The sequence below is a fragment of the Sebastes umbrosus genome, chromosome 22, assembly GCF_015220745.1.
Source record: "Sebastes umbrosus isolate fSebUmb1 chromosome 22, fSebUmb1.pri, whole genome shotgun sequence".
In the NCBI taxonomy this organism is placed as follows: Eukaryota; Metazoa; Chordata; class Actinopteri; order Perciformes; family Sebastidae; genus Sebastes; species Sebastes umbrosus.
In genome coordinates, this window is record NC_051290.1 from 5,566,247 (window position 1) to 5,583,995 (window position 17,749).

General features: G+C 41.0%; 1 protein-coding gene across 14 annotated transcripts in view; it reads right to left on the reverse strand.

The window, feature by feature from the left end:
* nrxn2b (neurexin 2b) overlaps positions 1–17,749 on the reverse strand; it is a 794,249-nt gene that overhangs the window by 541,505 nt on the left and 234,995 nt on the right. For 8 of the 14 annotated variants that reach the window (XM_037758109.1, XM_037758113.1, XM_037758117.1 and 5 more), the window contains one exon: positions 8,898–8,915. The exons of the other annotated variants lie outside the window; for them this stretch is intronic. In XM_037758109.1, coding sequence (XP_037614037.1) covers positions 8,898–8,915 — 18 coding nt within the window. The remainder of the gene's footprint in view (positions 1–8,897; positions 8,916–17,749) is intronic. 14 annotated transcript variants of the gene reach the window in all.

A 17,749-nucleotide genomic window follows, 5' to 3' on the forward strand; every position in this document is an offset into this window, starting at 1 on the left:
AGGTCAGAGGTCAAGGGACCCCTTTGAAAATGGCTATGCCAGTTTGTCCTCGCAAAAATTTAGCCAAATTTTGGAGCATTACTGAGCCTGCTACAGCCTCTAAAAGTAAAGTCGGACGGGATCACGGGTCACAGAGGGTTAAAGTGACACTTAGGATTACTGTCACGTCAGAATTTGATCCATGAATTTTCTTTACCTGAGAAAAAGATTAATTTTTCTCTCTCGTTTTATTGAGAGAATGGTTACCATAACATTTGGACGTCTACTTTCAACCTACTCAAAGTTTTTAACTTGATTTTAGGATATTTCCTTTAGAGAATCCTCTCAAATGCAAGTGATGTGTTGAATGGATCTGGAAGTTACAACAGCAGAATGAATAAACTGAAGACAATCTGTGTAATTAGCATGTGCAGTAATAGCCACCATCAAATACCTCACACCTCCGCCTCCAATAGAAAATCCAATTTGATCGACAAGATATCAACAGCAACTGCAAATCCATCCTCATGTGGTGATGTTCCTTATCGCCTGTTATCAGTCTGCTTTCACAGCATCATATACATCAAAAAAATTAATGAATGTAGTCAATTATTAAAGTTGTAAGAGTGAAAGTGTACAGATGTGTATGTGTGTTAATGTATGCAACAGGCCCTGGGCAGCACCCAGCACCAGCTGTTGATAATAAGCTGTGGCTGTTAATGAACGTTCCCTCTAAGCTGTGGAGCTTCAGGGCTCCGAGGTCCATCTATAGCAGAGGCCTGGCCCTATTCTTAGGAAACACCCCTGCTGCTCCCATAATATAACCAGATTATTCTAACCGTTTTTTCTCATTTGCCAGCTCTCCCTCTACCCCCTCATGAAGTCAAATCATCCTAATAGATCTGCAATGAGCCTGCCGAGCATTGTAATGAAGTTCAGCCTTGGGCTCCACACAAACGCCAAAGGACACCGTATGAGTCGATGCCAAAGAGGAAATACGAATATAGTACGTTTTTGTGTTATTTAAAACACAGGGGGATTAGCTGCAAGGTTAGGTCAAGATGGAAGGATAAATTAAACATTTTCTTTTTCTGTTGATAGTCTTGCTTCCTCACAATTTTGCCACTGTGGCTGTATTGTAAACCTCATACTATACTAGTAGTACCTACTCTTTTGGCCAAAATGTAGCATGTAGTATGCAAACAAAAGCAAAATCTCCAGTATGCATCAAACCAGTCTACATTGCCTACTGTATCCCACAATGCAAAGTGCTGTACAGGCTACGGTTACAACAACAACAGCAGCCAAAAATGGCTTGATTTTTAATTTTTTCGTAGCTATTTCATCACTAAATTGACTTCTGGAAATTTTTGAGGCGAGAAATCAACTGTGTAGACTTTGAATATTGACAGTTTTACAATATTAGATGGCGAACCGAACATCTGCTCCACCGTTTACGGAGTTTAGAAGCTCCACAAACTGCCGTGACAGCTAGCTAGTGCCTGCCGGGGTCGCTACCTCACCAGCCGGGCGTTCACGCTCACAGACCGCTATGAGCTGGCTGAGGCTCTCTAGAGGCCGGTCTGTAGACGAGGGGTTTTTATTTCCTTGTTGACGTAGTTGATAGTTTGTTTAAATATCACAACATAAATGTCCATTATAAATTAACAGGAACCTGTGTTTATCTGTCTTTTTGGAGTTGAAAAGCTCCACAATCGAGCGGGCGTATCTCACTTGTCAGTGACGCTTACAGACCGGCTACAGAGCAGCAGAGTGGCGAGGGAAGAGGCGAGGGAAAGAGCAGCCTCTGACGGGGCAGAGAGATACCTGCTGAAACAACACAACCCTTTTTGACATGACTGTAATATCTATAGGGGGATCATTCCACTGTTTTGCTGCTGTAACTGAAAAAGCAGTTTGAGTAAATTGTGTCGAGCACTGTGTTATATCTGCCGTCTATGAGCTGTTAGAATAAATCGTTTAAACCTGCAGTACCTTACAAAGTAAACAAACAGAACATAAACAAAATAATCAAAGTTGCATTTGTCGGTTTTGTCATTTTGTCCAGTGCTTTAAGAGCTGGTTTTAAGGCTAAAGCAGCTGCATACTGCAAAATACATCACTTTAACCGTTTCATACTGCAAACTACTGAGGAAAGAGTATGTACTGTGTACTGCAAACTGCGTTTGTTAGTAGTATGTAGTAAGCAGGTTTTGAATACAGCCCATACGGTGTCTTACAAGAGTGCATTTCCACACCGCATGCACAAAAACAACTCGTACACACCAAGCTCACTTCCTCGACATGCTTTGTTCTCTCTGAACCTTTCATCTCTGTGTACTGTTTTCCCCTGTTTTCATGCATCTGTGTATTCACACTCCAGAAACTCTTTCTAAGGAGAGGTTTTCCTCGCGGTATACAGTACGTCACACCCTATTGCAAGTTAAAGAATCTCCAAACTCGCTCAGGAACGTCACCCTTGTCATAAAATCTTTACTTCCGCAAAGCTTGCATTGCTTTTACCGTCTTTCAAGAACCCTGAATGAAATTCTAGATAATTAGTAAATACAGGGAGTGAGTCTCCTCCGCGCTGTGATCTCTGAACAACACGGAACGATTAAGCCGTGTTTTTTGGAGTGAAGGAAATCAAACCTGAATGTTGGTGGTCTGTGCAACTTCTCTTTGATTTGAGGATTAGAGCTATGGAATGTTCATCGGTGTCTTAGCAATTACTCTGAAGCTAATGGAAGCGGACGCCGTTAATCATCACACGCTGGAACCAATGTAGATCTAGCGGGTGCTCTCCATCTCTTATCCCTGGTGTGTAGTCCCGCACCGCTCAGCTGAATACACTAAGCTCAACCATCACACACTATGTATCGGCACACGCCATCATTTATAACAATCCGGCGCAATTTTCTCAGCAGTCCCAGATATTACAGTTTAATTTATTCGTTTGAGACAAGACAAGGATAAAATATAACAGCGGTAGGTTTGAGTGATCGCCGCGTCAGGGATTCCTCCAGCGTCCAAAAAAAAAGGTCAGCAGAGCAGTTATAGAGTCACTGTCAGCGACATTATCATTTCACCAATCAGGATTTATTGTCATTAGAGTTAATGATGTTATTTCTAAGCCACACCACAGTCACAGTGAAGATAGAGTCAGGCCATTATGATTTTATATAATGGGAGAACAATTATGCAATTCCTCTTCCAGCAAGCATTTCAACTAGGGCTGTCAATCGGTTGAAAAATGTAATCACGATTAATCGCACATTTTGTATCTGTTCAAAACAAACTTAGGTTTAGGAAAAGATCAACTTGGTTAGGATTCGTCAACAAAACTACTTAGTTAGATTTTAGAAAAGATCATGGTTTGGTTTAAGATAACTGGAAGTGGCGTTACTTACGTATGTAACTCGTGTGACAAATAAATCATCGTTGACTTCTGGTTTTACACAAGACACGAACGCCAGTCCTCTTGGGCGAAAATCCGGTGTTTTTTGACCCACCCATCCACCTGGACATCCTCCCTATGCGGCAATCTGAATATCTAGATGTCAATGACCAGCTCTAGCCAGAAAGAAATGGTTGCAGTAACAGCAAAGGCCCCATGTATTGCATTTCCGATCCACATATACCAACAAATCAATCCAAAATGAGGAAGTCAGAACGAAAAATAAACATCCTTGTGAAAGGATACTTGTGGGTGGGGAACAAGCAAGACAAGGTGTCCACTGACAATTTCAAAGAATGCATATACTACAGGAGGAGCATTTTCATAATAGGGAAAGATCTTCAATTTTCAAATTGCAGGAATTTGTTAAAATCGCAATATTTGTTAAAGGCAAAGTCAAAATGCCATTTTAAATGAAGCATTGTGGTGCTGCAGAGATGTCCTGGCCTACACATCATATTACAGATCCCCGTCAAAAAATCACGCCATACATATATACCATAGGATCTAGTCCAAATGTGAGCTGCATCTCAATCCCAGAGGGAAGTGAGGTTGTTTAAACAGAGTAATAGGGACACAAATTGTTATTACTTCCCCATGTCTGGCTATCAGTTCCCAATCCATACATCCATGTGCAGCATCATCCCACATTTCCTGCTCCAAGTTTCCGCTACTTAAGCCACCGTTATGTTAAGACACAGTGGAGCATGAAATGGCTTAAACGGGGCCTCAAATGGAGCAAATGAGTGGACGTTTAATTGTAGTGAGTTAAACCGGTTCCCTGTGGTAGGGGAATGAGAGCCGGACGCCTTGAGTAGCAATTATCTCAGGTAGCTATCTCATTACCGCCCTCCTCTAGTATGTAAATGTGGCTACAGGCTCGTGAGTTATATTGTGGATCGGACATTTTGTTGTGCTCTTTTTGGAGGCCGTGCTGTTTATCACCAAACAGGGAAAATAACTTAAGTACTGGTTGCGTTCCAGGGGAAAATAGAGTGGTTTTATTGTCTCGGTTTTCCACGTTTGTGGCTGATGCTGAAGACTTGTTCAAGTAGCCAGGTCGCTGCTATCAAAAGGTACATTGCCTCAGTGTGCAGCATTTTAATGATCAAGGCGATGAAAGGAAATTCATAAATAAGGACAGTTATGAACCGTTTCAGTGTTCACAGTGGGGCCGTTCCTTCATGCCCGTATTGGCCCAGAATAAAGCAACTTTGCATAATGAATCTCCCAACTGTGAATAAATACACAATGCTCGACGTTGGGAGTTGTATGAGAAGAACTACGACTGGATTGTAAAAAGAAACAGCTCCAGGATTTGACACATTTTCTGAGGGTTTGTCTGACAATTGAACATTTTCGATGGGGGGAGTGTAGAGAGAGAGAGAGAGACAATGTGTTCTACTAAGTGCCACCCTGCATCCAACAGAGAGCCTGAATCTCTCATTTCCTCGTCCTAATTGTAGATGTGTGGTTCACTGAGCATGTGGTGTGGTGGGCAGGGGCCAATCCCATTGCAGCATCAGCTTGAAGAGGCTTCTGCTGGCTCTGACTTCGCCTGAGGTTGGCATTCAAGGGAGGGAGAGAGAGAAAAAAGGGGAAAAGGGAGATGCTAATCATCTGAGCTGAGGAGAACAAGGCTTGAGAGAGGCAGACAGAGAGATGTGCACAGAAAGATGTCTCTGCCTCTGCCAATGCCATTTTTTGGAGTCAGAATGAGATTCAGAAATGGGATAAGGATCTGTGTTTGTAGTGTGCATGCCTGCCTCTACAGTTAAGGGGCAACAATTACCTCTGCCACTACCCGCCTCATAAGACTGGCAGTGAATAAAAAAAACTTCACTGTCTGGAAAAACTGCAATATTAACTTCCAGCAATGATATATTTTGCAACAACTTCAGCTTGGATGTGACATTCGTTCCCATGTGGACTTGGGCAGCATTTACTGCAATTTGGCAAAACCTCAGGAGGATGATGTTTAGCTGTATTTCACACAACCGATCCAATTTTAAAGAAACGCGGGGAAAAGATGCATCTCGCTGCTGCTTGTTTAGACCAATAAAACTGATTGGACAAAGATGGTGCTGCAGTCACAGGTTGTTAATAGCTGCCTCACTGCTAAAATATGACTTTTGCACAGTCCATAAATAATAATACTACGGCTGTTCATCAAATAAAATATTTATTCACAACTAACTGCATGATTGCCCATAAATAATCACGATTAATCACAAATTAATTATTTTTATCTGTTGAAAATGTACCTTAAAGGGAGAATTGTCAAGTATTTAATACTCTTATCAACATGGGAGTGGGCAAATATGCTGCTTTATGCAAATGTATGTATATATTTATTACTGGAAATCAATTAATAACATAAAACAATGACAAATATTGTTCAAAAACCCTCACAGTTACTGCATTTTAGCATAACATGGCAAACTCAAGATGCAATTATCATAAAGTGTGCATGTCTGTAAAGGGGAGACTCGTGGGTACCCATAGAACCCATTTTCATTCACATATCTTGAGGTCAGAGGTCAAGGGACCCCTTTGAAAATGGCCATGCCAGTTTTTCATTGCCAGAATTTAGCACAACTTTGGAGCGTTATTTAACCTCCTTCATGAGAAGCTAGTATACCATGGTTGGTACCAATAGATTCATTAGGTTTATATGATGCCAGTATCTTCACTCTAGCTTTAAAACTGAGCCCTCTACAACCTAAATATTGCAAGTTGCATTAATGCGTTAAAGAAATGAGTGGCGTTAAAACTAATTTGCATTAACCATTGTCTCCTTACTTCTACTCTTGGACTGCAGTGCTACTGTTCTATAACAATGAAATAAAGTATGAGCTGCACAGGAAATGCATCGTGACAGACTTGTGGAATCTTTCTTTGTTGAACCTCAAATGTCGACGCACAAAAATGCACGTTGCCAGAACTATGTTGAATTTGCAGACTGCCACAGAAACAGCTTGTATCTCAAAAGCAAAACTGAATTATCTCCCCGCTCTTCGCCCAGTGGTCTTAATGAAGATGAAACTCAATTTGCACTGCCCCCCCCAGATCAAATTTTAATTAGTTTTTTTTTTGTTCCTCCTTCTCTGGATCTTAATTCTTTCAGGGTGGTAAGAAATGGGTGTGGTGTTTGAGTATTTGTCCCCTCTCTGCACTGCAACCCGGGGGGGGATAAACACGTCCATAACCAAACCGTCCGGTCCCCACCCGGTTTCCAAGCTGCCACAGACACACAGAACGCCACATTAGTATTCAGACGACATCAGACATCTGGGCCAAACACTCACCGGACAAAGCTAGACAAGCACACACGCACACAAAAAAAACTATTAACGTATAAGGATCAGGAGACATGCTTGAATTATCACAGCACAGAACTCACAGGGGGCAAATATGCACCGTGGGATTGGTTAAAAAATGTGACTGTGTGAGAATGACTGCGTGGTTTTTCCTCTCAATGCAAGCTGCACATTCTGCCGTGCTGATTACTATTGCACATTCATAATGCATAGCAGGTACTGCAGCGAGACAAAGCTAATTATTAGGAGGCGAGCGATAACACTGACACATCACTAAAGCAGGAGTTGGCTGCTGCAAAGTGCTGCGAGCGAGAGTTTTAAACTCTACTCGTCTCATTTTCTCACTGTTTGTGTGAGGTGTTGATACGTCCCATTAGTCTGTCCATCTCGGCTCTCATCACAACTATCCCGATCCTATCCCTCGCCCAAGTCTTCCACCCCCACCGACTCCAAATGATATGCTGATAGAAAGCTAGTGACTGTGACGTGTCAGCATATTTACAGATAAAGTCCGCGTTTTAATAAATGACTTAATGGTCCAGAGCGCTTTAGGCCTAGAACACAACAACATGGAGGATGAAGTGGAATCTGCCCAGAACTTTGCATCTCCCTCTCATCATTGAATGGGATGGTTATTTTGAAATTTGGTACAATGTAGAAGAGCTCGCAAAAAAAAACAACAACGCTGTACAGTACAATGTTATTCAAACTGAATTGTGCCCGGGCTCCAAAACTCACTATTCATTCACTGAAACCTTTAAAATTAGCATTTGAATTGGAAAGTAATGCAGTTTATGAGACGTGCAAAGTAGGGACTTAGAGTTTTGTCATTCCACAGTAAACATTTAGCATACTTCAGTATACAGTGCAAACAAATTAAAGCTAATGTAGTAGGCAATATCCAATAGCTGCAATGCATAAAGGATGAACATGAGAGAGAGGAGGGAGAGGAAGAAAAAGAGAGAATGAGTTCTGCAGTGATTTCTGTTCAACAGTTAGCAGATCTTCAAAGTTAAGTTCCGTTGCTCATGTTTTAAACAAACGGAAATTAAAAGAGATAATCTGTTGTGTGTCTGCTAATGTTCGCACATGCCTAACTGCACTGTATAATAACAAGGCTCAGTCAAAACCGAGTATATGTCTGGACAGTGTACGGTCAAGTCTGTGAATTTGTGGCTAAATTGTTCCACAAATAGTCAGTGGTCATGTCTATAATGTTAAATCCAGCGCTACATGTCCACCAGGTCCGGTGAGGACACTAGAGGACGCGCTGCTCCACTCAACTGGCCGTTCAAGCGGTGACGTACCCGATCGTTGATGCACCTGATCGGTGCCTGGTTTTCCGCTTGCAGTTTCAAACAAGAAACAACAGGGCAACCTATTCGTAAACTTTTTGTTACTCCGTCTAAACAATCCACCAAAATCTACTTATGAAAACATTTTAAGTGAGAAATAGGCCATGCCACTGCTGAATCTCGTTTCATTTCAGAACGAGATTGCCTAGTTTGTCGGCTTAGTCCAAGTTTTGTGGGCTAGACGCGTCGCTCTGGACGTGTCAAGCTGGACGGGCTCATTTGCAAAAAGGACTGTTTCCCGCCTTTTTCATTTTGAAAGAGAAACGGCCAATAAGGAAACTCCAACACTCGGCCGACCAATCGTGTAACTTCATCACTCAGTCACTCAGTCTCAGAGAGGAAACAACATGCCGGACTGCTCGTAAACTTTCTGTTATTCCGTCTAAACAATCCACCAAAATCTACTTTTGAAAACATTTTAAGCGAGAAATATGCTACAACACTGCTGAATATCGCTTCATTTTAGAACTTAATCGCCTAGTTTGACAGGTTAGTCCAAGTTTTTTTGGGCTGGACGCGTCACGCTGGACCTGCTTTCCACAGGAAATGAATGGAAAGCATTGATTATTGTATCTGGTGAGTGGAACCGCTGACATTCGCCCCTGAAAATGTAAACAAAAGACAGTTCCCGCCTTTTCATTTTGAAAGAGCAACCACCAATGACAAAACTCCAACACTTGGCCGACCAATCGTGTAACTTCATCACTCACTCTGTAGGTCGCTATGGCTGTGGGGTGATATAAGAGACCATACATTGGTGTAAAGTATAGAAAGAAGTTGACTTACCGACTTGAGATGAGTCACCTGTAGAGGAAGAAAAGGAAGAGAGAGAAAGAAAAGTTGGATCAGATGAAAGAGCGAAGAAAAATACCACTTGAGTACACCTGCTCACCAAAAAGATAGTTCTAACAAAATGAGATATAATAGCAGAGGGAGAAAAAGCAAAGTCAGACTGCAATTAGCATTGAATGTCTCTCCACACACAGGCCTCAACAGAGCTACTAATTGAGACGGTGGAGGAAAACAACTACCAGGGATGTTCAGAAGGCAGCATTCATATTCTCTCTATAAAACAAGTCTTAAAGGTCAGAAGAGGAGCTCGCAGACAACAGCTAACTTCTTGACATTCACATTTCCACTTCTCTCTACTCTGCAAATAACTCCTCCTAGGACTCAAACTCATTAAAAAAAAAGACTGTGTTGTTGGATTCCTTTGAAAAAAAAATACTCTCCCTGACTGCGTTCAGCATGTATTTGTGACTTTTAAAAACACCAGATTATCCAATTAAGCAATCTTTTAACAGAAGTACCCCTAGCCAAGACGAATAACAATAATAACAAATAACATTAAAAAGCCAATTATAAAAAAAAATCAGCAATTCAGTGGCATAAATACATAGTATATAATAACTTTTAATAAATAGTTCAGACATCAGAGTAGGCCTAGCGTTGTGCATCTTGTCATCTCCTGAAAGAATGACATGGCACGTCGACCTACATCGGTTCAGGTAGACTTTACACCACTCACAGCTACTGTCAGACTCACAAATAACGTGATGAATTGAAAAAGAGGCAGAAAGAAAAGTATGCACAGGTAGCAAGTTATTAAGAAATTCAAAGCACCACCCAATACCTCACTACACTGCTTATTAAGAAGAGAATACAGCCTGGCTCATACTCCTTTTGGATTCCTTCCAGTGTTCAATAGATGATTCACAAACGAAAGAAAAAAAAAGTTTTAATAAGAATGCATAATTTTCATCTGAAATATTGATCCATGCTGTCAGGTCAGATTCCTAATTAAAGATCGGAGCTGTTGGCAGGTGTTACGTATTAGAGCGGGCGTACAGTAAGTATTCAGATCAATTCGGGGTGGAGGTGCATCCAATTAACTTGTGAAAAGAAAAAACATTTTTTTTTTTCTTTAAGGGAAATTGAGCTGTACACACAGGAGAATTTCTGCACCTACTGCACAATTTGGAGATGTAGAAAAACTTGACTCAGACCCGTGTGCCCTCTTATTAGTGACATGTAGAACATTATAACAGTTGCACAATTTTACAGGACATATGTGAAAATATTTCATTACAACTACTACATTTTATAGTGTTTTTCTGTTCTAAAACACCATTTGTGATGATAAGTGATTGCAATAAGTGATCCTTTTGAAGGTACAGTGTGTAAGATTCTGCGTCATCTACAGTAGTGGTGTGGTTACAGATTGCAACCAACTGAGTACCCATCCACTCACACCTCCCCTTCCAAGACTGAGGTAACGTGAGCCGCCGAGGGCAAAATCGTGGTTTACTAAGAAGCCATCCGTACCATAATAACACAACTTTAGGAGAAACGGAAGTCAGACGGTGGCTGGTGGTAGCACCATTTTGCACTCTATTTGGCTCACGTTACCGCAGTTTCACAAGTGTGTCGGAGAACTACGGTGGCCTTCAACGTGAAAAGCTCTCTCTAGTACTTGGCGGAGCAACATCGCGGACTCCGTGAAGAGGGCCTGCTCCCTATGTAGATATAAACGTCTCATTCTAAGCTAAAGAAAACACAATGATTCTTAGTTTCAGGTGATTATACACTAATGAAAACATAGTTATGAATATTATATTCCATTTCTGCTGATAGATCCCCCAAAATGTTTCACGCAGTTCCTTTAAGAGATGCATTATTTTTTTTAAGAAACACTAGACACATTAGATAGGTAATGAACAGCATGAATGCAACGTAACTTACTGATCATGATACAAGATATAAAGGGACTGTATGTATGTTTTTACATGTTCAGTATAAACGTTTTTAAAACGTTTTTCATTGCCAATGTGTGAACAGGTTTTATCCTGACCTAAATAATGAGATCTTCCACGACCTTCTGGGCTTCCTCTTTCAGCCTGTAAACTGCTTTTAATATGAAGAATACAGGACGTTTTTTTTCTGGGAAAATCCAACAAATGTGCGCGCTCGTGAGTGTCTTTACTGTGCAACCATAGCTAAAGTTCGGTTAGAAATGGAGTCTAACGCTAACACCAACAAACGACCAGCCCCCACCACAACTCAGACTTCAACATAAACTCCACGGAAGCACAACAAAAAACAAAGTTATATCTAGAGAATTCGTTGGCAAAACAGGAATGTGACCGACGTCGGGGGAAAACTAGGATCAACGCCAACTGGGCCTTTGATTCACGGAGGGGAACTTTGTTTGGTTTTGGGTATCAAAGCGGACCCCGAGCTGGCAAAATCCCTATGGGACAGGTAAGCTCACATTACTGCCAAGCATGTGAAATATAAAGTGATATTGTAGTTTTAGCTGGCTTATGTTGCTAACATTAATCAACATGATTTAGAACAGCAATTTCTGATTCCTACATATAGCCCCTTTAAACTACAGGGGAAAAAAAATCATTTAACTAAATATAAAGGTTTTAAAGGCTCTGTTTGTTTGAAAATTCTACTGAAAGACATACAAAGATAAAGTTCATGAGCTCGCGAGAGGGAGATCTACATCTTCGCCCACTGAGCTGCTGGTTAGAGTTACCCCACGGTATATCCCTGCAAGCCATGAACAAAGTGGCCCACGATAGGCCGCCTTCCTTACTGGCGACATGGCTACCATCCGCTGTCCAAGGTGAAAAGAAGCCTCTTCACTTCCAACACATGGAAGCAGAGCAAGAATCCCAGAGCCAGAGCAGATGGAGCGCAGGGCGCTTTGCCTCGCAAGCGCCGACACTGCTCTTGATCCACCAGTCCAGGCACAAGAGCTGAGACAAATGTCCAGGGTGGTGGATGAAGGAGGCGAAGGAAGAAAAAGGTGCCAGAGGAATGAACGCAATCAATAGGTCTGAGTCTCCCAGGCCCTGTTTGTTAATATCCGGGATTTTGACAAGAATATCTCCGGCTCCCGAGTGGTATCAGCTGCCCTGTGCGCTCTGAAATCAACAAACATGCTCTAACACACAGGGGGGGGTATAGCCAACGACGGGGACGTAGGAAGTGTGTGTGAGACAAAGATAGCAATTGAAGAGATACTTGGGGAAACAGAGGTCTTCAATCATGCCTGTCCACTTCTCCCAGGTCACAGGGAGCAGAGGAGATGAAGATGTACAGAGCGTCATATATGTTCCCATGTAACATCATGACAGCGGTGTATAAATATAAAGTTATGTCCACCACGCCGTCTTTACAGTGCGGGGTGACCATGTTTTATTGGAAGATATATCCTACTAGAGAGCTGATAGGACTCAGGGGCAGAGCTATAAAGTCTCTAGTGACCCCTGAAGTATAGTAAATAACCCCAGCTGGATGCCATCAACAGTTTTGGGGGTGCTCATTTCAGGATTTCATGACGGACACATATTGAGGCCAAAGCTGGTAAGCTGTGTATTTTCCACACCGTCTACACCGTATGATATGATACCCCTCATTACACCGAACAATGCATGTACGTTTTTGTGACATCGCTGGAAAAGCAAGCGAGAAAACGACCCCTGACCCCACGCCTATTTTTTTTTTTCCTTTTTTACGGCAACTCGGTCTCGCAGACGAGAAGTAGTGACCCCTGTCTGCTGTCGATTTACTCTCCATCTCTCATCACATGCTCTCTCTCTCAGCACCGCTTAGCTGTCAACCCTTCTCGCCCGTATGCGGAAAGAGAGGAGCGTGGAGGGAACACGACACACACCGATGAGTGAGACACGAGGCACCAACACACACACACACCACAAACGGAGAATACAAGGACACATTAAGGACAGACCATGCTTGTCCACATGTCAGTTTACCAAAGACAACAAAAAGAAACAGACACATACGAGTATATGAGCAAAATAGCAGTCATTTGAGAGCAAAAAGTTGAGCTCACAGTTATGTATGAATTTAACTAGTTAGCTCACTGTTAGCTACATACATGTGTTTTTGTTCATAATTCTTATTAGATTATTAAAAGGCAAAGATATCACTGTAGAAACATAACAGTAATTAGCTTATTTTTAGATACCTTTCAAGTTCAAATTGGTGTTAGCAGCAAATGTTAGCTTGGCTGTTATGTTGCTTTAATTCTAAGCTCCACAGTGTCCAGGCCGACGCTGTCTGGTTCAGGTATTAGAAGGCATTTGTTTTTAATCACAGTCCAGTTTATCAGTGACAAAGCTCAGCTAATTAGCCCCTGTTTGTTACCTTCAATTGGTGTTAACTTGCTAGTCAATGTGCTCAGTCCTACAACTCTCAGCCACACCGTGTTGCTGTGTAGAAACCAGGCCAGACCATCTCCAGTGGAAAAAACTGTTGGTTCACACTTAGAAATTAATTTTCTAGACTTTTCTGTTGTTTGTTTAGCTTTGGTAATTCTTAAATCCATTGTAGAGTTAAAGAAACACTGAGGTCTTTGCACCGTTCATAGCAGGAACAGCACAGGTGTTACAAATAGCTTTAACGATGGCTCTGTTTCACTTAAAGGAACAGTGTGTAATTTAGGGAGATCGATTGGCAGGTATGGAATATAATAGTAGTAAGTATGTTTTATTTAGTGTATTATCACTTGAAAATATGAATTGTTGTATTTTTGTTATCTTAGAATGTTTATAGAGTGGTGCACAGATGACATATTTTTATCACGGGTTCCCTCGATAAAAAGCCAAGGGGATTTTTCCATTGGGTTTTGGATTATTGCAAAAAATCAGCTCTTTAAGCACTTTTATGATTCTCGAAGTGTGAATGCAATTGCAAGAGGTAAAAAGCTAGCGATGCTGTTAAAGGCGGACGTGTCGGCGTGATGACAGTTTGTAGTCTCACTCAGCCATTTGTTTGCAACTGCTTTTTTTAAGACATATGAAAGTTTCAAAATTCACAAATGGGTTATTTACTGACATATTTTGTATCGTAGAACAAAACGTTCAAATCTCTTAAGCTTGTGTTAACCACAGACCTTTTAATGGGTTTTCAGGCATCTAAAAACCCATTAAAAAAAACATTGACTTCCAGAGGAGGGAACTGGACGTGCTAAACTGCAAACTCATTTCCGGGTTTTAGGACTCATTCTTGCACCACTCTATATCTAAAAAAATAATGAAAGAAATTAAGCTTTACAAACTTGCACACACAAATAAACCACTTCATTTATGCTTTCAGGGCTGATATTTCTGAAACATGCTTTAGAGAAGAAAAGACGGAGACACAGTGGGTGTGAGATAACATCAAGAATAACATATTAGGAATCAATAAATTCAATAAAAAAACTCCAACTGAGCACGGCTCGTACTTGAACTGTTTCACTATTAATATTTCATCTCAACACCCTGTCTACTGACATCGAACAATAACTAGAGCTGCTCCCGGTGTGGTCTTTTGCAATGTGAATACAACTCTGGTATCCACACAGAAATAACAATGTCATGCTTCTACAAGAGTCTCCCGCTGCAGTGGGCAAAGTATGGAAATAGGAAAGATGATTGTGCATTTACTGAATCCTCAAGAGACCGGGGGAGAGATCTATACTCGTACTCTCACACAGAGGTGACAACCCAACTGTTGGAATGACTTTGTGCTTATTTTCCACAACAGTGAGCAAACAAGGGAAAACCGCTGGCATTCTGCCTTGATCCAAGATCTTATTACTGGTGGATTTCACCTAATAAGATAAATGGATAGAAGCAGTAAGCTACTCACACCACTGTGTTCTCTTGGGTTGTGCAAGGAATAAAGTACCCTGAAATCCTATGCTAGAGGTTCACCACAGACAATCACTACATGTGCGCGGTTTACACTATTAAAATGTCCCAAAGGTAACCTTCGGAGGCTTTTTATTTAAAACCAAATACAATATTATTCTCGAGAAGAATAGTATTCATATGACTAAACCCCCTGGATGACACACAGAAGTGTACAATTAAACTGCATATGAATGTGGTGAAATAAACATCATATCAGGTGAAAGAAACGCTTCATAAACACCTTCTTTTTGGTAAACAATATTGATAAAATGGACCCCAGCATAGAGCTGCACCGTACTGCTCTCGCAGTGAATGGAATAACATGCCCATCAGGCATTTTACTGATGTTTTAATTCCCAACCTGGGGTCCGGTCCCCGTTAGGGGGGCGCCAAAGATCACTGGGGTGTGCCAGGATTTGTCTGCTCTGAGGTTGCCAAAATGAGATTTGCTCATATATAACTAAAATCATAATAACACACTTTTTGGATAATTTATACATTTCTAAGTTTGTATATAAAACAAATTAAAAATTTTTTTTTTTTTTTGTGTTGCTTAGCAGCTAAATTGAATGAAATATTCTGCTTCAATACATATTTGTTGGTGTTTAGCCTTTCAAAAACAACATTTTCACTGTGGGCAAAACCCACAAAGGGATGCCCACAACTGTGTTAGCTGGGCGGTCTAGCAGAAATCTAACAGCACCATAAATTACTTATATAACCACAATAGCACAACATATAGTTTTGGTTCTAACGCTATTATAGTAAATTTATTAATTAATTACAAAAAAATCAAAAATCAAAAATCAAAATCCTATTACATATTTGCATTCGCTTGGCCAAAGCATCAGGACACCATCACCTTAACTAAGTTGATGAAACTGGCGGGTTCTATTCATAATGTAATAAAACAAAGACTAACTTATCTAATACACTGAATAAATCTATTCAAATTGAGGATTTTGTTCGAGGATTTGTAATATTTGTTTTTAGGGTGATGATGTCAGCTTTTCTGTCAGATACAAGAAGGGGGGCTTCAAAGAAAATAAGTTTGGAACCACTGCTCTAATTAACTCTATTAACAAAGAAAAGTGAAAACAAGTACTCAAATAGAATTTCAAACAGCAGTATATAATTAAGTTTTACAATGATTATATGCCATTTCTTATCCCTGATGTCTCATTGGGACAAGTTGGGAAGTACAGACAGATACAGACTGGAGTGTAGTAATCATGTGTCCATGTGTTCTTACTTAGCATTTTTCATTATGGCTCCATTGGCTCGCCCATTACCTGCTGTCAGACATCCAACTGAACTATATGACACCCCTAGTCGGTATTAGATAAAATGTCATATAGATTACTAATAAGCTACAGTCACTTTACAAAGTTTGACACGAGGCAAAGTGTTCATCCGGCCGAGTGCTAAAGAACATGATGTGCCGAAGCTACAGCATTTGAAGTGGGGCTTTTAATCGGTAACAGAGCAAAGATATCACCATGTGACATTCAGTGCCTCTGTTTAATATCCCCGAAAGATGTCTCTGACAAGTAATCATCCACTGTCTGGCCTTTACATAGCGTTCTCTGCTTAAAGGGCAACTTTGGTATTTTTCAACCTGGACCCTATGTTCCCTATTTTGTCTCACTAATAGGGACAACGATTCCTGATATTGGTCCAGTATCGAGGGGTAACTCTGTAGACGGCAGCCACTCACAGGCTGCAATATGATGCTGTTGGGGCAAGCTTGCACCGCCATTTACGTCCACTAAAAGTGCTTGTTTTTGCCATGACAGGCTATTATAAGTGTCTGACATTATGGAAGTAGTCTCGCTCAAGGAGAAGTCTCATCTGAAAGAGGTGGCGTGTTGCAGGACGACAACTGTGGAATAGTGGAATACATCGATGGTGGAAACGCGAGTGCCAGCTGGGCAGAAAGAGTAGCTTAGTGTTATCCAAAAGACTTTCAATGTCATTGCGGAGTATTTAGATGATTTCGACAATGTGGATGTGGTCTTTGAATTTGATGGCCGGAGTACACAGATATTCAGATTTCACAATGAGACTTCTCCTTGGGCGGGACTTCGACACAATAACAAACAGACGAAGGGTAAAGAAAAAGGTTTTATCTCTCTGTAGGGTCATTTCCATAATGATGTCAGAGACCTATAATAATCTGAGGCTGTCTGTGGCAAAGACAAGCACTTTTAGTGGACGTAATGTTACATCGACGCTGCTCACTTGCCCTTGCAGCTCGTTTTCCTTCTGCCGGTTACAACATTATCCCCTCAATACTGGACCAATGTCAAAAATTGTTGTCCCCATTAGTCACTTAAACTTCTCTATGTGTGTCCGTGTGTGTGTGACTAAGTAAATGAATCCGACTTAAACATGGCAAAATCTATATTCATTTCTATATTTGAAGAACAGGGACTCCCTATTGGTTCAAGATTTCCATTTGAGAACATGAACATGCCTTTTAGTGTGGGAGTGCACATGGCCGTGCGAGCTATCATGACAACTTCAAAAGAACATTTGATTCTCAGAAGGGTGAAAAATTCCTGCCGGGTTTAATGAAGCTCTTCAGTTGTGTTACACTGTATAAGTACTTAATGGTGTGTGGTAAAATGTTACTCAAATACCATGCATAACAATGAGGTGTAGGAATGAATTAAAACTTATATTACACTGGCTTACAAAGCACTGCATTTGAATAGGGGATAAGTGAATAGATAAATTAAGATAGATTTCAGAGTGTTAGTTCCCATTCTACCTCTCTATCTCTACTTTGCTGTCTCTCTTCAGCAGTCTCTCACTACTGATTTTACCGTCCGCACTTCTGCCCAGTTTTAGAGAGATACCTACGTGTGCAGTGAGTCTGCAGTCTACAATTCACTGACAGGGACGCAGCACTTTCTTTTAGGA